The sequence below is a fragment of the Apteryx mantelli genome, chromosome 17, assembly GCF_036417845.1.
Source record: "Apteryx mantelli isolate bAptMan1 chromosome 17, bAptMan1.hap1, whole genome shotgun sequence".
In the NCBI taxonomy this organism is placed as follows: domain Eukaryota; kingdom Metazoa; phylum Chordata; class Aves; order Apterygiformes; family Apterygidae; genus Apteryx; species Apteryx mantelli.
In genome coordinates this window covers 18007557-18033127 of record NC_089994.1, presented here as the reverse complement: position 1 = coordinate 18033127, position 25571 = coordinate 18007557, and the positions used below count along the sequence as shown (strand labels likewise).

The following is a 25571-nucleotide window of genomic DNA, read 5'->3' as shown; positions in this document are numbered from 1 at the left end:
TTTCTGTTCAGTTTGGTTTAACCTCTCCCTCGTGCACGTGCTGTTTCGCGTCGATTCAGGCGGCTCTGGCCTCGGATGCCTGCTGTTCCTGTCAAAACAGCCGTGCCTCTCTGTGGATCTCGAGCGCCTCAGCTTAGCGACGAGGCTGAATTTTGCCGCAGCTTCTCAGAATCGCTGGGGCTGGGGACGAGGCGGTGGATTTCCTCCGCTGGCCGCGCCGGAAGGACGGTTGCTGTTGTCAGCCGCGCTCGCCAGGCGCAGGCGGTTCCCTCTCGCAGCCGCGGCGAAGGCTGCCTTCGCTTGGGGGCTTGCAGGCCGCTGCCGAGGCTCGTTTGAGGGAGTCGAGCAGGAGACGGGCAGCCCGCTCGGGGGGAGCAGAGCGGCCGCGGCGGCGAGAGCCGAAGGAGGAGAGGGACGGTTTGCCAGCCGAGCGCCGCGGCACGGGAGCGCGGCGGAAAGCCCCTCCGCTGGAAGCAGCGCGGTCGGGGCGGCTCGCGTGGAGCCTCTCTCGTGCCGTTTTCCGTGCTGCCCTCGGAGCGCTGCCGTTTATTGAGCTAATGGAACTACAAGATAGCTGCTTTAAAAAATGAGCTCCATTTTAGGTGATCAGAAGCACGCGATGCACTTGCCTGGTCCCCGTGGTCAGGTGGCCGTCGCAGTCAGTTGACTGTTTGTACTCATGCTGTTAAGGTTTACCTTGATCAAAACCGAGAAGTGAAATTTGTGGTTTAATTTGTTCAAATTGATTTCCCCCACCGCCCCCCAATAATAAATTACTGTAAAAACTCTAAACTGAACTGACAAGCACTCGTGCAGCCTGCAGATAATTGCTGCAGACTCCTCTTAGCAGATTACTCCGAGCCCTGCCTGGGAACAAGGGCAGGTATTCACTGACACGTCGCAGTATTAGTCATATTTTCCCTTTTGGTTTAGCTCTGTATTTGAATTTAGTCTATAGTGTGACTTCTGAAATATGCATGTACTCTGCATGGTTTTGTTTTTTTTTAATTAGATCAAATTAAAATGGATGAAATATACATGTCGGTTGGGTGTATTAACTTTTTAAATCCTATTTCACATTATGGCATCCAAGAAGGATTAGCTAGACTTTAATTTTTGAATGTCTTTTTTATAGCTTTTTGTCTGCAACACTTAACAGTTTCAGAAGGAGGTGAATCATCGAGAGAATACATCACTCTTAAAACCTAAATTTGGTCACTTAGGAAATGGCTGCTGGTTGTTTTTGTAGCTTAACTCTGAGTCTGTTTGGTTCTATATCTTGTTTTCCTTCTAGTAGAGGTCTTGAGGTCAGTAGTCTTCAAAAGCCAGTGTCCAGCATTATTCTGATCCTTTGTATGTAGGAAAACTTTGAATAGGAATAGCCTTCTGCATGGAAATCAGTAGGAGGCATATATTAGGGGACAGAAACCCCAAGGCTGGGGAATGTTATCACCAAATGGCGGAACTAGAATGCCAACCTTTTCTTCTGCGCATTTAAAAACAAAAGAAGAAGAATCTGTCCCAGAAGTTGCCCTCCCTGTCTCCTTCTCCCATCACCCGTGGTCCGCTGATCCTGTGAAAAGGTCATCATGTCATTCCCTGGAAACAATGTCCCTTCGAACAGGGTAGCGCTTTCTAGCACTGGAACTGCAGGACCCTGCTCACTATGGTTTTACTGACATGTTTTCCGTTATTTAAAACATTTCCCTTTTTCCTGCGTGCAAGGCTTGAACAAGGGATGATGATTAGCTAGAGAGGGAATGTGCTTCCTCTCCTATGGAGGAAGCTCAGGTGCCGCGTGCTTCACTAGCGGCGTGTGTGTGTGTGTGTGTGTAGGAGGTGCCGGGATATTAAAGTCAGTAAAGTATAGATGCAGTCAACTAAGCAATACACTTGAAAGACCTGTGTGAGCATCCCGGGGTTTGTCACTGGCAGTTCCAGTGGGAGCACTTCATTAGCCGCTTGTCTTTGGAGGTTTATCCATGCGGTGGGCTGGCCTTTGGCATCTGCGAGATGCCTTGATTCCCTTCCCATAAAGAGTCGGGCACAGATTGGGGAGTGGGTTGCTGTGACAGTCTGCATATCTGCAGTATTTATTCCTGGGAACGGTATTTTAGTCTGTACAACTGTGTCTTAAACATTTTCCACCTAAGCAAAGTGCTTTTATGCTGAAAACAAGTAAACTCAGTAAATTCAATGACTGGAAACACCCTTCAATTAAAAATTTGGCTGAGTTACCCTTAGCCATGCCATGAAAGAGCACAGATAAAACCAGGGTTTCATTATGTGGGGGACAGCATTCAGTGGCTGCTGCCAGCCCTCTTCCTGAAGTGCTCTGCACGGACCAAGGGCCGACTCCGTGGCCCTAACTTCTGCCACGAGCATCAACAGGACGAGGGCAGCAAAGCCTCAGCGCGCTGGTGAGTGGGCGAAGCCCCGGCGTGCTGGACCTCTGACCGTTTGTCCTGCACGGTCAGAAGCTTCCAGCCAGTCAGTGCCTCTTGGCCGGTGCTGGAGAGGAGAATCATTGGTTCCTTTCCACTCTTGATACGTGAGATGATTAGTTCCAAATTTCATGAAACTGTCAATATTGAAAGGGCTAGTGGAGAATTAGGAAGTGTCTTCTACTCGGTGAGATGTTGTGCTCTGTTTTCTGTGTGTTACAGCTCTCTTATGTTGGTTTTTTTGTTTTTTCCTCCCTGCAGACGGGCAGAATTGACAAGTCGTATCCAACAGTTTGTGGCCACACAGGACCGGTGCTTGACATAGACTGGTGTCCTCACAATGACCAGGTCATCGCCAGCGGTTCTGAGGACTGCACTGTCATGGTGAGTTCATACATTTGTCTTACGGTGCGAGGTTTGCTTCACCTTAAAAAGTGGCGCTGCAAATGGCGCTCATATTTCAAAAGGCAAGTGGGTATCTCCTGTTAATGATGCTGAATGCAGAGTCCTTGTTAATGTAAGAGTATTGAAGGGCATTCTGTATATCATACTCTGGCTCTGCTTAAGAAAAGACGTCAACTTGTTTGCAGAAACTAACAATTGGAGCATTAGAAGCAAAAACCGAGCTTTATTACCTGTGTAACGGCAGAGTTTGGACTCTCTCAATTGGTGCTTTCTTTTCATACTACCGTTTGAGAAGACACAACCTCCGACTTCTGAGAAGAATTTGTCTCTTTAGCACTGAGCTCAAACTTTGTGTAACTGGCTTGGCCTTTTATCTTTCTGGCTTTGTCTTAAAATACTCTTCCATTTTCCTTCCGCTGGGGATCTGTCTGGTGTTTGGGAAGAGGGAGGAGAAGAAGGATTGCTAGTCAGTGGTGACATGTTATTTGTAGCTCTTTGCAGAAGACAGGTGGTTCCCTGCCTCCAATATGCTAGCTGATGTGGTGGTGTGTGTTGGAAGGAGATGGGGATTAGAAGGGAACAAGCCCATCTGTTTTCAGAATTGCTTCAGCCCTTGATTTAAGGGCAATGCTCTCTTTTTTTTCTTTTTTTCCCCTAATGTACAGAGTATGAGTAGATGTCAAAACTTAAAAAAAAAAAAAAATCCTAATTTTGCACCTGCCAACCTTGATCTTGAGTCCTGTTTTACCTCAGCCAGAGCCCACTGAACAATAGATGATCTTGCTCAGTGATGGATGTGGAATCCTGTGCATGCAAACACAGCAGAATAAGTGAAAGAAAATCCTTGTGAGATGAAATAATGCCAAATAACTTCAGTGATCTTTGGCCATATTTAGAAATGCTGTAGGCTGAATGTTATATTGAAATCTTATTATAGATCATGTCAGATAAATTCCTTTGCTTCTGTTCATCGTTAAAATGTTTGGGAGGGGATTCATCCCAAGAGGCTTATCCCGGGACAGCTCTTGCCTGTGATCTCTCAGTCTTGGAAGCTGAAGCATGTTAACAAAATGTACTATATTTAATATTAAATGAAACAACAAGCTTCTGTGTTTGTAATGTTCACTACTGGACTAGAGTTAAGCTGTGAAGGATGCTGGAATGTTCCTCTAGAAACTAGAATCCAGAAGGCCCATGAAATGGAGTGAGCGCTCTCTGAAACATGAGCATCAGCAGAAGCAGATGAAGCTAAGGCCCATAACTGCCTTCTTGGAGGCAAAATAAATCTCTAATCCAAGTGCAATGAGAAGTATGTTGTAAGGCTCCAGAGGGATTGAATTATGTAGAAAAACCAACAGTGTTCAATTACAAGTTGTCCAAATGCTGCTAATGTAGAGACAAACTGTCCACCAGAATCTCGGCCTGCAACTGTGCAAACAAGCCCCGCAGCGCGTGGGTTCGCAGCAGGTTGTCCACTCTGCAGTTGCACACGCGCGGCTGACCCCAAGTCCCCACACTGGTGTTCCCGTATGGTACCTCTGGGCCTGACAGTAACTTGCATGGAAGGGGCAAGTAGCTGAGAAGGTGATGCAAGTTGGTCGTTGCTGCACTTGAAAAAACAAACGTGTGCAATGCGTGTTTACAGTGGATTTCGAAAATGCCAAATGTGTGTTAGCTGAAGGTTTAAAATGCAGTGAAGTTAAATGCAGACAATAGTGATGAAGAAAGCAAAGAGGACTGGGTAACAGAATAAGTTGAGTCTTATGTTAGGTATCACAATTTCTGATGGGAAATGATATATCCCAAATCATTTGGGACGCTTAAAACTGGGCTGGTCAGCGAGCTAGAGAAAGTAGTGTGAAGAACAAGCCTGGCCTGGATTATTTGAGAGAGGAACTGGATGAGCTAATGAGCCTTCCCATCTTTAATTGCTTTTCTGTCTTGGCACGGGTAATTTAGCATCCTGTTTTCTTTGCTTTTGTTTAATAAAGATTTCAGAGTCCTGCTTCCTGAACAGCCTGTCACTGAATAAACTCAACTTATTTTAAAGGATATGTAGTTGTTCATCAGCTTTGAACTCTTTATTACTAACCAAGGTGAAATGAGAAAAACAGTGATGTGATAGAGGAAAATCATGTGGCTTTCTGTAGAAGTGCCAGTTGCTTATTAAAAAAAAAAAAAAAAACTTAAGTTTTTAAAGACTATCTGTGCATTGACACTCAAGGGTTTAGAATCTTACTCTCCACCACAACATGTCTCATCAACATCGGTTAGACGTGTAGCACTTCGTGGGAGAACGTGACTTAGAGATACGATCTAACCAAGCAATGAGAAAGGTCATACTCATCATGAACAAACAGTAGAATACCCTTATGCAGAGGAGCGTTGCTGTTTCCACCCTGTGCTCCTCCAGCTTTTCCATCTTTTCCATATGCCTGTTTTTCTCCTGTCTCTCCTCTGTTTTTCTGTCTGCATTTCCTTGCCTGCAGTTGCTAACAGTTCAAGCATTTGTGGGATTATCCCTCAGATAAAATCATCAACAAATTCTGTGCCGAGTGAAACATTGCTAAGCTTTAGTTACGTCTCTGAAATGAAGAAGACTGATTCCCTGCAGCCATGACTTTGAATTGTCTGCAGACTGTGTGTGTTGCATAGGGAAGGTTAACTTGGCACTTTCAAAAGCTAGAAGCATTTCATACAAATTAAAAACCCAGATCTGTAGGAGCTGGAAATACCCTGTAAGCTCCATATGAACAGGTACGGTATTTGAGATCATTAGTCTGGAGGTTGAAATAGGGGACTGGGAGAGAAGACATCTTTTTCTCAAACTGCTGGGCTTTGCAACTTGGATGGCTTTGGAGGTTTAGGTATTTGCAGAATGCATGGAGATTTTTCTGTGAGAGGCACTAAGGATCTGTGTGACCAGATTGGTCTGCACGATTTACTCAATACTTCGGCTGTTGCACCTGATGCATTCAGAAATTATTTGGAGGCAGAGGAAAAAAAAAAAAAAGTATGCGGGGAGGTCATATTTAGGACAGCTCATCCTTGCAAAACCTTCTTTGTGAAAGCCACTGCCCCAGTGGTATAAACACACGACTGTCTTTGATTCCAGCGGAGGAAAAGTAGAATGGCTCCTCCAGAACACCACCATCTTTCTTCTCCGCGAGCGTGGGCTCTCGCAGGGTGGAGGAAGGCTCTTCCTTTGTCCCACGCCGGCTATTCCACGGGGGCACGCGCTGGCCTCCGTCCACCTCCCATCCTTGCCAGTTGGAGCGCTAAGCCAACAGATTCCTTTTGAGTCAGCTGGCAAATAAAGCCAATTTAAAGTGGTTTGACATACAATGAAGTACTTGTAATCTGCGAGTGTTAATTTGTAAGTATTTCCTTTCCATGCCTTGTTCCAAGCTCTCCAGGACAGGGTCCATCCCATGGGTCCAACGTAACATGATAGCACCCTAATCAAACAAATGGTGTGGCGTAGGTAATGGCAGTAGCCCTCTCTGCCCGTTTACTGATACGTTGGTGCGTTTCTTTGCTCTTTTGCAGAGCGGAATGGGGAGTCCCCATCTCCTCTAGCCTGCTCTAAACTGCTCGCAGAAAAACTTCCTTTAAAGTGTTGTGGCATGCCGATACCTTCTGTGGCCTCTTTTTGATGTTCTCTTTGAAGAATGATTTTCTTGTGCCAACAAATAAGGAATTACTTAAATATTTGTGCTTTATACTCTTCTAAATGACTGTAATGTACTGCAGGTTTTTTAATTCAGCTGGAAAATGTTTGATTATATAAAGCCTTGCAGGTGGTATCAGATGGCCTTTCTCAGATACAGGAAATTTGCTTCATCATAAGGTGAATACTAATGAGTTTGCATGTAATGGCCAGAGAAGAGTGAGTTTGATTCAGCAAATTGTTTTAAAAATTAAACGAGAGCCCTTGCAATGACCTGAGACACCAACCTGATACCAGACAGTTAAGCAGGCGCTGTTGGAAATAATGCCAGTGACCCAGAGGTTAGTAGTATTAGAGTTGTTATAGCACTTAGTGTCTGCCAACAGCAGTGAATGAATTGCTGAGGTACCGTAGTGAGTGGCATGGTACCAAACCAGGATAAAGCAGGAAAGACTATCTGTGGAGAAATTATCCATGGAAATGGGTGCACAAAGTCCCTTTTGCTGCAGTGATACGAGAGCAGGGATGCAGAACCCCGGGCTCAGACTCATTCATTTCCTCGCCTGCAGTGGAAGTGGGAATTGATGTTATTTCTGGAAACTGACTTAACCTTCTCTGCTGATTGATGCAGGGCCAGGAGAAGAAGCAGTTTTTGATCCTCTTTAAAGGGCGTAACGAAAGCAGCGCTGAAAAACGTTTGCTCTGTCTTCCTTCTCACATGCTGTTTGTGCAAAACCTTTCCCCCTACTGCTGTTCCTCTGTGAGCCGAACTTCTGCACGCCGCCATGGTGTGACTTCACTTCCTCTATTGCAAGCAGACTGCAAATGTTAACTTAAAAAAAAACAAGTGGGAGAGCTGATAGAACCTATTACTGACGTCCAGTCAGTCTTGCAATGTTTTAAGGTTTCCTTTGTGCACGCATCCTGAGTGAATGTCCTGCGTCTTCACCTTCAGCAGGCTGGGTTCTGCATCCACGCTGCAAGGTCCTCAATTTGCCCCATAGATCTAATTTCATCCCACGCTGAAAAGCCACCCCACCCTATGTAGGAATGAGTGGGCCCGGTCGCTTGGGAGCATGCTCTGACCTTTTACACCCCTGTGCTTTTTGCAATACCAAGCACGATTATTAGGTCAATAGATTCCGTAATCTGCAGAGGATTACACTGGTCTGCAGCTGCTGTAAAGTATAGGGGCTTTCCCTCTTTGCCGTAAAGAGAAAAGATCTGTGTCAATACACTGGAGGCCACTTTTTTTTTTTTTTAAATCCTTTTCATTGGTATTTTGTCTGTAATACCCCCCTTTCCTCTCCCACCCCCCCACTCCCTGGCTCACTTCAGACCTGGTCCTGGAGTTCTCTGGCAAGTAAATGACTTTGCTGTGAAACAGAGATTCCGCAAAAGGATCCCCCCTCCATACCCACATAGGAAAATTCAAAACAAAAGCAGGGATCTCTGTGGTAGGGAGCCCAGTTCTCTTCTGACTGCTGAAACTACAGCCGAGGAATGTGGTATGAGTGGAGACCTCTTGCATCACTAGTTCAGATTTAGTCTGGATTGACAGTGAGAAAAATGCTTGTAGCTGGTTTTGGCTCCAGTGCAGGATGAGTTTGGTCTTGGTCCAGTTCTTAGGGATGGGCATCTACCAAGGTGTATTATTTAACCCTCCTCTGTGCAACTCCCATGCCTCTCTGCTTCAAAGGCCCTATATGTCTCTTGCATTGTCTCTTATGCTAGTGTCTATTAATTTTCTTACTCTCTTCCCAGCTTTCTTATTGTTTTAGGTAATATCTATGATCTGCAGCATTGCATTAGTGCTTAAAATTGCAAAAAAGTTGGAGATGGTTCGTCTAAAAGACCCTACACAAAATTGTTATATTAAAAGCAGATACTACTTTTAGCAGACTGACTTTAAAGTTCTGCAGTCCTATCAGTAGAGACATTTTAAACTGTTGCTACTGTCAGGGCTATATTCAGTGACTGGCATGATCAAAGCCTCCTCTATGAAAATAGACAGCTTTGTAACCCAGTCTTATCTTGTAGTGGGCAGGTGAAATGATTTGTTGCAAGTCAGTAGGTGCGTTGTTGTGTTTTAACACAATCCTCTGATTAAAAATAAAACCTGTGACTGCAGTCACTAGTAAAGCTCAGGCTGAGTTGGAAGTGAGCAGGATGACATCCTGCTTTTCCAGAGCGGATAGCTCTGGTTTGTAACCCAATTTTAAAATGAGATTGCTGGTAAAAGCTGTGGTTTGTCTCATCTTGTTGCTAGCACCGTTCCATCAGGCAGGAGGAGAAAGTGGGATTTAAACCCTTGAAGAGTAATTCTCTGTGTGTCTGTAATGGTAAACGTCTAAGCGTAGCTGGTTGTTCCTCCTGATGGGCTGAGGGTGCTGGGAGATCTGTGCTGCAAGGGACAGTGCCGAGAAAGCCTCATCGATGAAGCGAGAATCGGTTTAGGGTTATTTTGAGGTGAGCTGGTATGCTCTGGGAATTTTTGCATCTCAGAGATTTTTATCTGCAGCCATCCCTGTGAGAGGAGAGAAATTGGGATTAGTGCTAAAATCCATGTTGCCCTCATGCAAGTCTGTCTGCCTCATTTCCGAAATCCGCTTGGTTTGCATCTCCTGCCAGCTTTGACAGCTTGCTTGGGCATCGTAGGCAGGGTCTGACAATCCCTATTCTCTTCCTCCAGAAAAAGCAAACAAAAGAAGGCGAAGCAAATGTGCTGTAATGCTGCCACCTACCTATAGGTAGCTATAGTTGCTTAGTAATGGGCTTTTAATTTAATTTTTTAATATGCTGTATGTAGGTCAAATTTGGTTCAGAGATGGTTGTCCAATCCCGAATTGCAGGAATAATTTTGGTAGAGTTGATCCTGCCTCGGGGCAAGGGGGGATGGATTTTGCCTCCTGCATCTCTGATCTCAGCCAGTTGCAGAAGCGCCTCCTTCAATAGATAAACCTGTTCTGATTCAGCTGCTAAAATTCCAGGCACGTGACCTGCGATCCTTGGGGGGTTGTTCCTCCTCGTGACGGCTCTTTCCTAACCGCAGGGAGACACTTGCAACAGAAGGGTTGTGCAACCAATTAGAAAAGAAGCAAACAGGCAGTTTGCTGCATCTGAAGGTAGTTTCTGCAATGCGAACTTGGGCTGCTTTAACCTTTACCAGGACCAAACTGTTTTTCCTCAGTTAATTGGCATTTGAAAGGAGATTCTAAATGTAACATGAAAACTAATCGACAGCGTTTCTAAAGATATAAAAAATTAGTTCCAATATAACTTCATCTTATTCCCTGCAAGGGACGAGCATAATTTAAAAAGACACCAGCTTGTTCGGACAGAGTTTGAGCTGCAAGGCAATTTATTTTGAATCCATCTCAGGCCGTATCTGACACGAATGGGTCTCTGGACGTAGAGATAATGGGGGATGTGAAGTGCAACTAGCCAGTGGTTAGATGCTGGCAGCACGAGCTAGGAAGGATGTTACGCACAGGCCACCCAAAGGCTTACTGGTGACTTGGAACAGTTCCCTCCCCGTTTCTGCTTTCCTGTTCATCCTCAAGAAGCGTCAGCTTAGACTTTGCTGTGGCGCAGGGTGCGTGGAGTGAATGAGTGACGTGCTCTTCGCAGGGGATGGCCCTTGGCTAACCATCTTTCGCTTCCCCTTTCCAGGTGTGGCAGATTCCTGAGAACGGACTCACCCTGTCCCTGACGGAGCCGGTGGTAGTTTTAGAAGGCCATTCGAAAAGAGTCGGCATTGTGTCTTGGCATCCAACTGCGCGTAATGTGCTGCTCAGCGCAGGTACGATGCGTCACCGCTGTGCGGTGAATAAACACCTCTCTCTCGTGTTTCATTTCTACACCGGGTATTTTGGAGTCGAGCTGCTGACTCCTTTCCTCTCCCAGTTGTCTTGGGCTGGTGAAGTCACAAGACTGTAATTACGGTGACGCTGGGACACGTGGCTCGCAGCCCATTCCTTATCTTGGCCTTCTACTATCTCCAGTTTACAGGGACAAGACCCGGGAAGTTGTCTGAAGGCATGATTTACAGTATTAAAGTTGTTCCAGACCTTATTTGATCTGCAGGTTTTACCAACTGATAACTATTATTAGTTGGTAATAGTTACCAACTGATAACTATTTACATATACGTTCCCCTCGTCCCTGTTTTCATGTACTTTTATAAGAGGCCCAACTGTTTTTCCTTCTCACTGATCTCTGCAAGGTATCCTGGTGCCTGGATATTCCTTCCACAAACTTTTGTTTTCAGAATTTGCCAAATTGTCTCCTTGACTAGTACAGTCTATGCAATGAGATTCTTTTGACCACTGAAAAACAGTCACATTATTATGGAAATAAAATGGAAAAGTCATTATCCATTAGCACAGTCTGAGGTTTTCATTACATGACCTTTAGGTTCGAGCCTGGTAAAAGAAGCAAATCATTTCAGCTGGGCTGTCAGATGAGCTGTGTGTTTTCTGTGGATGCAGATGCCTTCTGATGCACCAGTCTGGTTTTGATCTGGTTTCCCCAACGATGCTGTGATTGGCAGACCTTGTAGCAGTTCATGTAATGAAACGCAATGTGAGAACATACAAAAGAAAAAGGTGATTTTTCATAGTTAACTTAGAAAGTTGATTTTGCCTGCAAGTGCAAGCAGCAAGAGAGGTGTATCCAGGCAGTCTGGCCAGGATTACTCCTCGGAGACATGGAGGAGAAAGGATACTGACTATCAAGTCCTCACTGTCACCTGGGCTCCTTTTGGTTGGTGACAACAAACTGGTTTTGGATGTCATTTGTACCCTTTGGGAGTTGACAGTGATTGTGATCTTTTGCCTCTGTGTATGGTTTTACCCCTCTTGAGTCTTAGGAAAAATTGCCAAGTTGCACACTGTGCTTTCGTTTCCTTACCTGGTGATTTTATGGCTCCAGTCCTGTGGGGTTTTTTGTTTGGTTGGCTTGGTTTGGTTTTTGTTTTTTTTAATCTTGCTGTCATCTGATTTTAGGCTTTGTTCTGTGTCTTCTTTCTGTTTGGTCCTTGAACAAAACCGCCTGCCTGATGGTTGTGGTCCTTGTGAGCTGCTGACCTCGGCTACTGATGCCTGCCGTTCTTTTTAGCTTTGTTCTGCTTTTTCTTCTGCCAGTGCTGTCACTTACCTACATTTTCATTCATGCCATTCTTACTCTCTCTGTTGCAAATCTCTAACCTGAGAAGGCAATGCCTGGTTGCCAGCCAGTACTTTCATTTATAGAGGTGTAAGAACATTGCCTCTTTGCCCTTGGTATTTCTTATTCTTGAGTCCTGCAGTTGAGCCAAGACCCAAGAGCTCCTACGCAGAATGCACAAAAGCAATAGCAGAGGCCAGGGCCTGCCCTTTCACAGACCTCCTTCAGTTGTATCTGTAACTCTCCTGCTTTTTTTATTTTATTTTTTTATTATTATTTTTTATCTACAACTTCCTCTCTGCCAGGGACCTTTCCTGTCCCTGCACAGCATTTGCTGAGCATTGGCTGGCCCTTGGAGCATGCAAGGTTAGGTTGCACGGGTTAGTTGAGCAGTATGCAGAGCATTGATAGCACAGCTGAGAGCTGTGCCTTGGGGCTTCAGACTCTCTGCTTGGAACAGAGCCACGCACCTTCCGTCGGAATCGAGAGGTACTCTCTGGGCATCGCTTCCTGGCTGAGCAGCTTGTTTCTGGCCCCCAGGGCTGGGATATCTGTGTGCACGGTACTCTGTCTTTGTTCCGGAGAGTCACAGCACCTCTGGAGTGTAGAAGTCCGGTTTTAGTAGTCTCTGTGTCCGCCTGTCCTCCCTGGCAAGTTCTGCTGAGCTGCTTTTATCCCCTTTGCCCATGGAGTTGCTCTCAGTGTCTCAGCACACGGAGCGGGGTCCAGGAGCACGTGGCGAGCCAAGAGGCGGTGTGGCTCCCATGCAGGCCCTGCTCCAGCCCTGCTGAGCTCCGGCCAGCCATCCCTGCTACCTCCCCTTGCTCCCTCTCTCCATCTTGAGTTGGACTCCTGCTGTACTCGTAATTTTGCGCCCATAAAGGCAAATGCTGGGAGATGGGCTGTGTTCACGTATGGGTGTCTGGAGGACCCCTGTGCCCGGATGCCTCTCAGGAGAAAGGGTTGCTCCTTGCAGGCTGTCTCTGGCCGTGCTTTCAGGGAAAAATTTCTTGCCTTCTCTGGCTGCTTTATCCCCACTCTGAGCCTGTGTTTTACTGGGAAAGTGCTGCCTGGGGCTCTGCGTATCTCTCAATGCACAGAGTATGTTTAAGAGACAGCATCCGAGGCCTTGGAGCTGCAGCAGGTTTTGTTCCTTGTTCTCTTCTGCTGACTTTTTCCTTTTTACGCTGCCGTTGTGATTTTTAGCTGCTCTTCTCTTTCAGGTTGTGATAATGCAATCATCATCTGGAATGTGGGAACAGGTGAAGCCCTCATAAACTTGGATGACATGCATGTGGATGTGATTTACAATGTGAGCTGGAATCGCAATGGCAGCCTAATCTGTACATCTTCCAAAGACAAAAAAGTTCGAGTTATTGACCCCAGGAAACAAGAAATCATTGCTGTAAGTTTGCGTGATAATTATAAATGCAATTGGATTTCACTACAGCCTACCATAGTCACAGTTTTCAAAGTAAGAAAAAAAAATTGGAGGAAGGATAGCACTGGTTGAAGGATTTGTCTGAGTTTGTTGGAATTAGTGTTTGAACTGTGATTTTTAGGGCTCAGTTTTAAAACCTGCGGAAGTATAATTCCACATCTAATCCTTTTACATAATTACCTTTCCAAACTTGTGTATGCAAAATGGAGATTTAGCAGCCTGCATGTGTGTTGTAGCTTGCAAAGTAGTCTTCCTTTAACCTGGTAAGAATCTGACAGGCAAAGCTGAAATGAACCAGCTGTGACCACTTCTTTTGTGCTTTAGTAATTGGTTTCTTCCCTGGAGCATTGGGCAAAGACTGTTGGATGTTACTCCGTTTAGTTGGCATCCTGCTTGGAGGAGCAATGCTTCCTGCCACGGATTCCGTGTAGCTAGAGGAGAGCTCATCATCAGCTGGGCTTTCTGTTCCTTCCTAAACATTAATCTGTAAATCTATTTCAGGAGAAAGAGAAAACCCACGAGGGAGCCCGGCCCATGCGAGCCATTTTCCTCGCTGATGGAAACATCTTCACAACTGGCTTCAGCCGCATGAGTGAACGGCAGCTTGCCCTTTGGAATCCAGTAGGTTCCTGTCCCATTGCTGCTTTGCTGTTGTAGTATTGTTGTCAGGATGACTTACTAGCCCAGACCTGCAGTCTCCTGCCACAGTCATAGTTCACATATTTGAGTATATTCCCTTTTCCATCTATTGCCTTATTCTACTCAGACTTCCTGTGCCAGAAAGTATTGACATGTTATTTACGCTTGACATTCACTCAGTAAAGGATATGATTTCTATCAATCCCTACCTTACCACAAGCAGCAGTGAAACAGTGGCAGCTGCACCTTTGAAGTGTATGAGGAGATGTACGCAGCACAGCAGAGCAGCTTTGTGAAGGTCACTTCCATTCGAAATGTTTCATGTGCAGAGCAGGACAGCAGCAATCTCACCACACTGGGATAAGACACTTGTTAACATGACTCTGTCAAGTCTTCCCCTTAACTCTGTGAATTATCTTGGGTGCTGTTTTAATGCATTTTGTGCTTAAAGTGTCGTTGGGGAATGAACGAGCTTGTAAACATTTACAGTGACCGCTGTTGTAACAGGTAGAATGCCAAAACCTTCAGGGTGATGAAGACGCTGCTGGATGTTCCACCAACTACAAAGAATTGTTAATAATTTAGATCGTATGTTAACACGAACCTTTCAGTTCTTCTTTAACAAAATTGATGTTTTTATTTTCAGAAAAACATGGAGGAGCCAATAGCCCTTCATGAGATGGACACCAGCAATGGGGTCCTGCTGCCGTTCTATGATCCGGATACCAACATTATTTACTTGTGTGGCAAGGTAAAGAGAAGCTTTTGGAATGACTGAGCTTGTGCAGAGATGGACTACTGTTGAATGAATGATGCCTGTGAAATGCCCCTCAGGTGTCTCAACTGAGAAAGACAGAACCATAAGTTTAGTACTGCAGTGATGGTCAGAGCTGTAGACACGTTTATGAGAAAATCAGACTGCACTGAAATCAGTTTGACCCTCACTCTGCAGGACTATGCAGCGAGCCCATGAAGTCTGCACTGTGAAGGTCTGAGGTGTAATTGGATGTTACTTTCAGATGGATTTACTTAGGTAAAGCTGCTCTTAATGCATCAAGTCAGATACCTTCATTAAAGCATCTTGTATTGGTGTTGTCCTGAATGACTGTGCATTAGGGTGGGAGGAAGGTATGTATTAGATGTTATCCTCCTTGCACTTGAAGATGATGGGGCATGAAACAAAGCCAACTCTAATTTTGTGAGGTTAAATAACAGAAAACTGGAATCGTGTACGCTCCTTTCTAAAAGCAATTTGCTGTGGGCATTAAGTGCTCTAAAGTACCCACTTCTGAATGCCAAGTTTTGGACTTCCTACAAACAGGAACCAAGGACAGACGAGGTGAACAATTAATTACAAAGGAGGATCCATACAAGTACATTCAAGAATCCTGTCTTTTAAACTGCTAATGAGAAACTTATTTTATATCTCTGCTACCTCTTCTCATGTTTCAGAGATGCTAGTGTGGTAGCATTGTCGGGAATCAAAAAGAGTAACTGTTTTATAGTCTTTCTGCCCGACCCTTTAGCTCTAACCAGGGTCAGGTTGGGCAGATACTTTTTTGTCCTTGTCAATGTTGTGTTAAAAATCTCCTGCTTGTGCACACTTCTTTTAAATTAAATCATTTTCTTTGCAAGCAGAGTCCCTGTCAGGCAGTTAAATTACAGTACTGATATAGATTTATTTTTTCTTTTCAAAGCATTGTGTTGATAAATAAGCACTCTGTCACTTTGCTGGAAAGCAGGAATCTTCTCTGTACTTTGGGAAAACTGAGGCAGTGAGTGTAACTTTTCCACAAGAAAAAATGTGGAAGTGGACATCCCTGATCTTGAAGCATGTGCTCGGATCACTGTACCACAGTACTATGAAGAGTAGCACTTACCACTGAGAGACTGTTCAGATAATGCACTTGGATTACACTGGAGAGTTGCTTTATGGTAGTTCTGCTGATGCCTTATGGATATTTGAGAACAGAGCAGTACATTGTATGACAGTGACTCTTGTGAGCAGATTGAGATGAAACATATTAGGCTGGTAAACAATGGAAGTTTTAGCTTGAAAAAATAACTATAAATTGTGCATTACTCATAAAAATATTGGGTTTGGTGCTTTTGGGAGGCTGTGCTGTACTGCTAATATTACTTCCCTTGCTTCCCTTGAAATGGCGGCTCCTCATGTCCCTGCATTAACTGCTGCAGCCCTGCGTCGTGCACCAGGCACTGCGGGACAGTCCATTTCCAGCACTGCCTCGGTTGTCTTGGCTTCGTCCTCCTGACACCTTGGGCAGCATCATGCAGAACTGTGCATTGTGGCTCTCTCTACAGCCCCAGGGCGACTAGGGCCTGCGTGTGCGTTGGCATGGTGCGCCTCAGCTCCCGAGGAAGGAGGATCAGCAGTAAGCTTCAGCCTGCCTCTTCTCTGGTGGTGGTCCTTGAAGGAAAGGGCATCAGGAGAGACTGGTGCTGCCTAGCCTAGCAGGGAGCAGATGTGCCTGCACCAGGAGTGCCGGCCCTGGCAGCCTCTGGAATGGTCCTTCTTTTGTTTCTTGCAGGGTGACAGCAGCATTCGCTACTTTGAGATCACGGATGAATCTCCCTATGTTCACTACCTCAACACCTTCAGCAGCAAAGAGCCGCAGAGGGGCATGGGGTTCATGCCAAAGAGGGGCCTGGATGTGAACAAGTGTGAGATTGCCAGGTAAGGAGAGAGGCTCTAAATGGCCAGGTGGGTGGTTGGTGCCACCTTAGCCACCCAGGCAGTCACAAGCTCAGCCGTTCAGAAATTGAAAGTCCTGCTTCCACCACTGCACCTAGACAGTGCAAGCCAAGTTCACAGAGCACACCACCAGCCAGCTTTCTGCGGGGCGGTGAGGCGTGAGGCCCAAGGCAAGGAGGCTGGGAGCCCTCTAAAACCGACGTGCGTGCTCCCTGCTGGTAAAGCAAGTGCGGTTGAGTTTAGAGATCCTGCTGTTGGAAAAACTTCTGTGCCACACCATTGCTTCTGTAGTGTTTGTTGGGCCCTGTGACACGAAGTGATGCTGCTGCTAGGCATAACATGATAAAACCTGAAGATCTCCTGGGATTTAGGCTGAGTCCGTAACAAATGAGTGATATCTAGCAGAGCAAGCTGCCTGCTGAAAACTTAGCATCAGGTCAGTTACAGCCAAAGTTATCAACATAATCGGTAGTAAACTTGTGCCTAAGTCTGATACAAATCTCCAGCTTGTATGTAGCAAGGAGATTGGAAACTTTCAGGAATTTAGAGAATAATTATGGAAGCAGTGCAGTGACCAGCATGCAGATACAATTTAGAATTGCCACTGAAAACAGGGCAAAATAAGAAGGCACCTCGAGAAAGCAGGCTTGTGTTACTGCCACGGCTCATGACCCACCGTTGGTAGGGAACACGCTGGACGTTGTCCATGAAGCCTTTCGATGCTCCTTTCATTATTAATGAAAGCGGGAGCCACTGAGAGGGAGCAGAGCCTGCGCTTGCCTGAAGCACATGAATTTTTCAGCAGCGCTGCCTGGTGGCCAAAGTGTGGGGGCTTTGGAGTTTGTGGCACTGGTTCAAAGAAAGACTGCAAGGGGGTGACCGGAGTGTGGAGACACCCTGGGTGTAGTGAGCAGGACGCTGGCTCGTGTGTTACCTGTCAATTACTTCTGTGGTGCTTGTCTCCACAGTCCGAGCAGCGGGCTGTGCCTCACTGACAGCCCCTTCTGGCCAAAGTGCGACTCTCTCTGAAGTCACCCCGTACCTAAGAGGGGAGCTCTGCACACTCACAGGTAGTTTTCTCCAGCCCCTACGAGGGCCCTGCAAGTCCTAGCGCAGCCTAGCTGTGACTCCTTAGGATTGCTCGTTTTTCGCCTGTTGCCTCTGTCTCTCAGTACGCTGCTGTGCATGAGCAGCAGAACCGAGGCCTCCTTTGCCTGGCGCATTGGCTGTCCTCTCTTCTAAGTCGCTCTTCTTTTCTTTGAAAGGTTCTTCAAGCTTCACGAGAGGAAATGTGAGCCCATCATCATGACGGTCCCTCGAAAGGTGAGCGCTACCTGCTGTTTGTGTGGTTTGAAACCAGCTTTACAGCTTCCAGCTCCAAAGCACTTGACCAATTCGTTTCTTCTGGCTTGTAGTCGGACCTTTTCCAGGATGACCTGTACCCTGATACAGCTGGCCCTGAAGCAGCTCTGGAAGCAGAAGAGTGGTTTGAGGGGAAGAATGCTGATCCCCTTCTCATTTCCTTGAAACACGGGTACATTCCAGGCAAGAATAGGGATCTCAAAGTGGTCAAGAAGAATATACTGGACAACAAGCCCGCAGCAAACAAGAAAAGTGATCTCATAAATGCTCCAAAGAAAGCGGCTGATGCCTCAAACATTGTGAGTAAAATTCACGAGCTTTTGGGAATGGCTGCCTGAGACTGATTACAGGCTCTATCTTCAGAAACAGTTTTAACAAAGCTCAAAAGGGTGTATCTTAAGTATCCTGGAACTGGGTGCAGGTGGGTAACTTGGAGCCAGGGTGATACATGAATTGTGGCGTTCCAGACAAGTGGTACACATGAGGTTTCTTGTAGCTGTTGAAGATTGCAGTGAGTTTTGACGTAAAGGAAAACTTGGCTTGTCATTCTGGCCAGACACCTGCTTGAGAGAACTTGTGTTCGTTCAGCCTGGGTCTGCCTACGGAGAAGGGTTGCTTAACATTGAGTCATTTGTACTCAAGCAGCTTGTATAAACATCCAGCTCATTGCTCATCCCTACAGGTGACGGATGTCATGTTTTATAGGGAGTTAGAGGAACACGAGATCTTGAGCTGTGCACCTATATTTTGCCTAAAACCCAGCACAAACAGTGGGACAAATTAACCTCGGACTGTGCAGGTCCAGAAAAAAGCTGTAGAAAAGTCCATAATCTGGGGGGCTGTAGCTAACAGGTGATCTAGCAAAGTGTATAACAATATGTGGAGATGTTGAAGTGACAGCTGTCAGTCAAGTGGGTCTTTAAATGCTGTTAAAGAGCAGATGTTGGCCCGGTATGTCTGTCTTGAAGTTTGCACTGATGCTTCTGGAAATGCTGCTCTATGCCATGAGCTCCCCTGTTAACCTGGCGCCTGTGCCGGACGTTCTTTCAGCCAGCTCATCCCCGTTTGCGCGCGTACCCTGGCACACTTATGATTTGCGAGAATCCCGTTCGGAGAAGTCCCTTGCTTTGAAAACTTCAGCCTGCAGAAGTGATCTTACCAGCTCTCTTAACAAATATATGTTTTGTCTTTTGTTCCAGCAAAACGAAGCCAAATTGGATGAGATTTTGAAAGAGCTGAAATCTATAAAAGACACAATCACCAATCAAGACGAGCGCATTTCCAAGCTAGAACAGCAGATGGCGAAGATTGCAGACTGAGCGGAGGGCGAGCGCGGCGGCTGGCACACGCTGCCAGCCCAGAACACATTCCAGTTCCCAAGTTCGGCAAGCAGCAGCGTGCAGCATTCCAATACGAGCTTTCCTGTTCTCCTAAATTAACGTCAACGAAAGCCGATGATTAAAAGCCAAGCTTTTTAGTGAAAAGATTTTTTTTCCTGATGTTTTAATGAATTATGTGACTGTGTCAAACAAAAAGAATAAGTGCTACTTTTACAGTCTTTTTTCCAGATGTTCTGAATTCTTGAAAACAAACCCATTCTGACTTTTCAATGTTGTGCCCAAATATCTTTTTCTAGATTTAGGGACCAATACCACATTGTTCTTAACCATTTTTTAAAGTTGCCAAAAACAAACAAAAAAAAGGTTGCTTTTTATTTTTCTTATTTGCCACTTTGCAGTATTTGTGTTTTAAATTTAAAGGGACGGCACTGTGTGTGTGTGTGTGTGTGCGTGTGCGCATGTGTGTGTGGTGGATGTTTATACTGTTTAGAGAACAAAACTGAAGCTATTTTGTATAAATCCTCAATTTCGAACAATCAGATCAGTTTCGTTTGCAGTGTGGCCAAGGGTGCTGCTGAGACCCCTCATACAAATCCATGCAAGTCAACTCTCCTGCCTTGCATTCTGGTCACTGTTTCCTGTTAGTTAGAAAACACGGTTCCGAATGAGGTGATTCATGCCACAAAATGCCTTTTGCCCTTTTACACCCTACAGAAATTTTAAACTAGCATCATGTTGCCCTTTTAAAATAATAGGATGTTTTGGATTATTCTAGCCGTGTCCAAATGGGCATGTTTTAGTTTCTGGGTTTGTTTTTTTTATTTTTTTATTTTTTATTTTAAGGCAAAAGTTACCTTAATGCAGAAGATGTTTTTACATTTATCCATGGACTATAAAGTTTAGGGTGTGCAATGAAAGATGAATGCCAATTTGCAAGCAGTGGGACATTCGCATGTAACCACGGTCTCCCTTGTGTCCATTTCAGCTGTGTGCATCGCTGTAAATACTTGTTTCTGCACTGGAGCTGCAACACCAGGCTCTTTGGCTCATTTAGTTTAAGAAGCTTTTAAAATTTGTGCGCTTGCAGTTCTTTGGCCCCCAACTTTAGTGCTGTTAGAAATTTCTGCCCTGACTTTGCTTCCAAAGCAGCATTAGAAGTAGCTAGGTGATTTTATAGTGACAGGTCTCCAGAAACGAAATTCCTCCTTTTTTTTTTCTTTTTTTTCCTCCCTCCCTCCATCATTCCTGCCTCGTTACCCCACCCCTACCGTAAAACTCTGCAGAAAATATTTTGTTCCTGGATCAGATAAGTGACCTTCATCCCAGGCCCAATGCAATCCCAGCCCCTCGGAGCGGAAGGGCTAGGGGAGGGTGGTTGTTTTTTGGTCCCAGTTTGGAGAACTGGTTTCTCACGCTGTCCCTCGAGATCCTCAGGTGAAAGACCCCGTGAGCACGCAGCGCTCGAAAGCTCCTCTTGAAGTTTCTTCTACGCCTCAGCTCTGCGAACCTCTGCTCACTGGGGTCTGTTGTGAAGGGGGTGCCTGTGGCGGGAGCGGGGCACGCGGAGCTTCCCAGGTGGATCCCGGCCGTGCCGGCGGTGGGAGCGGGAGCCGCGCCAGGCGAGCTGCGCCGGGCCTTGGGTTGTGCCTCTTTGCCGTGTTGGTGCTGCTCATATCCGAGCGCTGGCTGGGAAAAGTCCACTACCCTTGCCCGATCCGAGCGTGGGCAAAGACGATCAGGGTGTCGAGGTGAAGCCCGTTAGACCATCAGCTCATGAGCCTGCGCACCTTCCCCGGCGGCTGGGGTTCGGCGCCCCAATCGGCTCACTGCCCCGTCGCTGTGCGTGCGCGTCCGCGTGCTCGGGAGCCGGAGCGCCGGAGCACTGGAGCACCGTCCCCCCGCCCGGCGGCAGGCTGCCTTCGAGCGCGGGCAGCGGGCGGCCCCTCAGCCGGGCTCAAGTGATCTTTTTCCATTAGGTTAGCTACCAATCCTCAAATCCTCCATTTTTCTAGTGTTTGCATGTTCAAAATTTACGGATTAAGGATTCTCTGTTCCGGAAGGATGTCTGTGTTTGTGATGGGATGTGAACTCATACCATTGGGACAGTTAAGTTGTAGCTGGAGAGGCACAAGAACAGGATGTGAAAAGACAGAGAATGTGTTATAATTTCGTAGCATGGAAGATTCATAAAAGTGGTTTTTCTTTGTTTTAAGTGGTGAGCACGACAGAAGGGAGAAACGTTCCTTGCTGTGTGCGCAGGTGGGGGGCGGGGGGTGCTGGAAATTACCACTGATGTTGAATTTACAGTCCAGACACTCGGGGTTATTTGAATGTTTGGTGATGTTTTTGTATTGCAGTAAATGGCTGAGATGATGTGTATTTTTTTTTTTAAACAAAACCAAACATAATGCTCCCCAAAATGGTGATCTCTGTGTTGATTTGTATGTGTGACTTCAGGGCTGTGTGCTTGGGGACCTCTTGTTTGTTCTAATCGGAGGGAAATCCGTTTCTGAAGTGCTGGATGGAAATGCCCAGACAAGGCTGGTGTGTGGTAGATGGTCTGAGGAGGGTGGAGGAAAGTCCGCCGTGATTTTTAGTTTATAGCTTGTATTTTATTTAAATGAACTGATGATGCCTAGCCGGGCTCAAACAGAGTCAGTGCCTGAAGCTTTTTGTAGCCGTGATATCCCAGAAGAGAACCAGCGAAGTCCTGAGAGATGCGCTCTTATAGAGCGGCCATAGTATCTGTCCAAATATTTGCTTCCATTTTCAAGAGATAAAAGTCATTGATTACAAACCTCCTCTGGTTTTGTTTTTTCTTTGACTCCGCGTTCTGCACGGGCCGCTTCCCGGTGAGCGGGAAGGCAAATGCGGGGAGCGGAGCGGGCGGGCTTGCAGGAGCTCTTTTCAGTTCCTCTTTCAGCGCTGCTGGCAGCGATGGTGACAGACCCTCCGGTGCCACCGTAAAGCAGCAGCTGGCCCAGCTCGGCGCCTGCCTGCCCGCGGGCTGCGCCGGGCAGACGGTGCCTCCGGCAGCCCCCAGACCCCTCCAGGTGTCGCGACGGTGCCCTCGGGCCCCTTAACGGCAAGCGGAAGCCAGCAGCCCCCCGGGGCTGTGTTTCCGCATTCCCGCAGGACGCCCGCGGGGTCTGCGTTCAGACGAGGGCGAGTCGTTCTGCCTTTGCCCCGGTCGAAACCTGCTTTGGGTTTACTGCAAAGAGCTGAGAAACCTCGCTAGGGCAAAAAAAAAAGAGCAGGCTGGAAACAGCATTGCAAAACTCCCCGTGCGGTTTTGAGCCCCTTCCCCGAGCGCCGGCGATGCCGCCCTGAAGCCACGCCGACAGCGGAGCTGCTCTGCCCCGGGCACGTGTGTCCCGCGGTGGCGCCGAGCCCTGGGGCCGGGGCTTTGCTGCGGGCTGCGCTGCGCTTCGGCGCGTTTCACAACCGGCCTCGGCCGCTTCCTTGCAGGCGCTGACGCCCTGCCCGGCCCCGGCGTCGAAAGCGGCACGGCCGGGCGCTGCCGTCCAGCCGGGCCGCGCCGCCCCGCGGAGCAGCTTTCGGGGAAGCAAAGCCTCTTCGCTGGGTGCTGGGGCGGTTTTGGGCAAAGGCGGCGGGTCCCGGGCCCGGGGGTTGTTTACAGCGCCGGCGCCCACGGAGGATGTGCTCTCGGAGCACCCGCCCCGGGGCCCCGCTCCCCGCCGGCTGTTTGCCCTGCACTTGCGGTCGGGGCGGGTGATTTCCGAGCTGCCGCGACGTGACGCTCCCCGCTGCACCCGGCCCCGCGGCTCCCCAAAAGCTGCTCCGCGGGGGAGCCCGGAGCTCTGCCGCCTTCCCGGCCGGAGCGGCCGCTGCATCCCGGACCCGCCGAGGGCGGCACGCGGCTCCCGGCCTCGCCGTCTGCCCCCCGAGCCCCCCGGCACGGTGGGGCCTTGCCGCGACCGCAGCGGCTCTTCCGCCCGCCGGCTTCCTGCCCGGCCCGGGGAGCGAGGCCAGGCGGGGGGAGGCTCGCGACGGCGACGGCACCTCCGTCTCCAGGGCCGGGGCAGCGCCGGGCGTCGAGTCCCCATGCCGGCGCCGCCGGACCCTCGGCAGTGACGTCCGCCGGCCGCTCGCCCTCCGGCGGAGGTGAGCACCGCAGGGCTGCGCGCGGGTCCCCGCGGCACCAAAAACCCGGGGCGTTGGCAACGCGGGCGGGCGCTGCGCAGGCACCGGGGCCTCCGGGGGCTGCGGGAACCGGGGCTGGGGGCGTTTGCTGGCGCTGGGACGTGGCTGGAGGGTGGATGCGGGAATGCAAAGACCTCGCTGGCCTTTAACCATTGGGACCGTCCACCGGGGAATTTGGTGCTGGCCAGGCACAAGGGATGGGAAACTCCGGGTGGATTTTCTTGTCCGCCTGTGCAGATACACAGGTGTTTTGGGCACCCCGCGGCGGTGGGGTCGCGGCGGCTGGGGGCCCACTCCGGCCAGGACGGTGCCGCTCCTGCCCGAGGGAGGAGGGAGAGGAGGATGAAGGCACCCTGGGGCCAGTGGGAGGAGGCTGTTTCGATCCGAAGTGTGCGCAACACCCCTGCGATTTCATTTCTGCAAGCGGAGTCATCCTGCAACCGCCCGGCCCGGCCCGGCCGTGCCTCTATCACGGCTCGTTTCCCATTTCCAGACACTGAGCTTCCTCTGGTTTTTCTTTCAAAAGCAGAGCGGTCAGGGGCAGCGCTCGCGCCAGCCGCGCTCGGCGGGGAGGCGGCGGGTGCCCGCGGGGTGGCCGGTCCCCGCGTTTCACCCGGCGCCGGTGCTGTCTCCTGCAGGACCAATGGCTCCACGCGGGGCTGTGCTGCTGCTGCTGCTGCTGCTGGGCGCGCTGCGGGCGCACGGGGCCGCGCCGCCGCCGGGCCGCGGGGAGCGAGCCGGCCCGCGCTGGCTGTGGGCGACGGCCCCGGAGGAGGAGGACGGCGACGAGCTCCCGCCGCTCTCCCGCAGGAAGAGGGACGCCGGCGGGTGGCCGTCCGACGCTGCCGACACCACGGCCGGGTACCCCAGCCCCGCCGCTGGCAAACGCAATTCCTCGGAGCCGGCCTGGCTGCTGAGCTCGCTGGCGCCCGGCACTGACGGCAGCCTCCAGCACGCGTTTGCAGCCCTGACCACGATGGATCCCCTGGACGAAACGGATACCGCTGACCCCGACTTGCTGCCCAGCTCCGCAGCACCCGGCACCAACAGCAGCCTCCTGCAGGCATTCACTGCACCGACCACGACGGATCTCCCAGATGAAACTGATCCCCCTGATCCCGACTTGCTGCCCAACTCCACGGCGCTTGGCACCAACGCCAGCCTCCCGCGTGCATTTGCAGTCCCGACCACAACGGATCCCCCGGATGAAACCGATCTCCCCGATCCCGACTTGCTGCCCAGCTCCGCGGCGCCCGGCACCAACGCCAGCTTCCCACATGCATTTGCAGTCCCGACCACAACGGATCCCCCGGATGAAACCGATCCCCCCGATCCCGACTTGCTGCCCAGCTCTGCAGTGCCCAGCACGCCGGTGCACCGTTCGGCGATGCCTGGAAATGGCACCGAGCATCCGCCGGCAGCAGCTGTGAGCAGCAGCCTGGGCTCGCCCACCGCCTCCGTGGGAACGGCCCCGTCCGGTGGCGGGCAGCGGGAGCGCTCATCCCCCGCACCAGGCTCAGCGGGGACCGGGGCCACTGGGAAGCCTGGGGCTCCTGCCGTGCCAATGCAGCCGGGACAGCGGGACACGGCCCCGGCGGGCAAGACGCCCGGGGAAGGCGCCACCGCCGTCCTCATGGGCAAGTGCCTGCTGGCCATCTTCCTCCTGGCGCTGGTGGCCGCCACCTTCATCGTCTGCACGGCGGTGCTGGGCAGCCTGCTGTGGCGGCGGCGGCGGGCGGGCAGCCGGCGGCTCAGCCGCACCGAGATGGTGTGCATCTCCTCGCTGCTGCCCGACGGCGAGCCCGCCGCCAACGGCGCCCGGCCCGGCCCCGCCAAGCGGCTGAAGGTGCTGCCGGAGACCGGCTCCGAGGCGGAGGGCGACGACCTGACGCTGAGCAGCTTCCTGCCCGACCACTCCTGAGCGGCGGCCGGGCGCCGACGCCAGCCCCGGCACCCTGCTGCCTGCGGCGGCTGCGGGAGCGAGCCGGCAGCACCCGGAGTGCCCGGCTGCGGCGTCCCGGGATGGCGATGGGGCCGGCACCCGCCGATGCTGGACGCTGCTGGGCTCCGTCCCTGGCGGCCTCCGCGGAGCAGCGGTGCCGACTGCACGGGAAGGCGCCCTCCGCCACACCGGGTTTGTGTTTTAACTTATACTAACGCGCGCGGGAAAAGCGGCTTTCCATGTAAGCGATGCCGGCTCGATGCTCCTTTCCCAGACCGAGACCCA

At 49.6% G+C, this 25571-nt stretch overlaps 2 protein-coding genes across 6 annotated transcripts in view; both read left to right on the top strand.

The window, feature by feature from the left end:
* CORO1C (coronin 1C) overlaps nt 1–21981 on the top strand; it is a 62312-nt gene extending 40331 nt beyond the window's left edge. For 4 of the 5 annotated variants that reach the window (XM_067307166.1, XM_067307169.1, XM_013946294.2 and 1 more), the window contains exons 3-11: nt 2706–2828; nt 10192–10321; nt 12909–13090; nt 13628–13747; nt 14412–14516; nt 16315–16460; nt 17744–17801; nt 17894–18139; nt 19040–21981. In XM_067307166.1, coding sequence (XP_067163267.1) covers nt 2706–2828; nt 10192–10321; nt 12909–13090; nt 13628–13747; nt 14412–14516; nt 16315–16460; nt 17744–17801; nt 17894–18139; nt 19040–19159 — 1230 coding nt within the window. In that variant the 3' untranslated portion in view covers nt 19160–21981. Of the gene's footprint in view, nt 1–2705; nt 2829–10191; nt 10322–12908; nt 13091–13627; nt 13748–14411; nt 14517–16314; nt 16461–17446; nt 17549–17743; nt 17802–17893; nt 18140–19039 lie in introns of those variants that run through there. The other variant, XM_067307167.1, reaches the window with a different exon arrangement.
* A 2006-nt stretch (nt 21982–23987) lies between these two features.
* Nucleotides 23988–25571, top strand: SELPLG (selectin P ligand). Its single transcript, XM_067307347.1, has one exon. The coding sequence runs from the start codon at nt 23988–23990 to the stop codon at nt 25263–25265; it is 1278 nt and encodes a 425-aa protein (XP_067163448.1). The 3' UTR covers nt 25266–25571.

Bases quoted from the DNA above. Each gene is read 5' to 3' on its own strand.
- SELPLG (XM_067307347.1), top strand. From the start codon at position 23,988: ATGGCTCCACGCGGGGCTGTGCTGCTGCTGCTGCTGCTGCTGGGCGCG.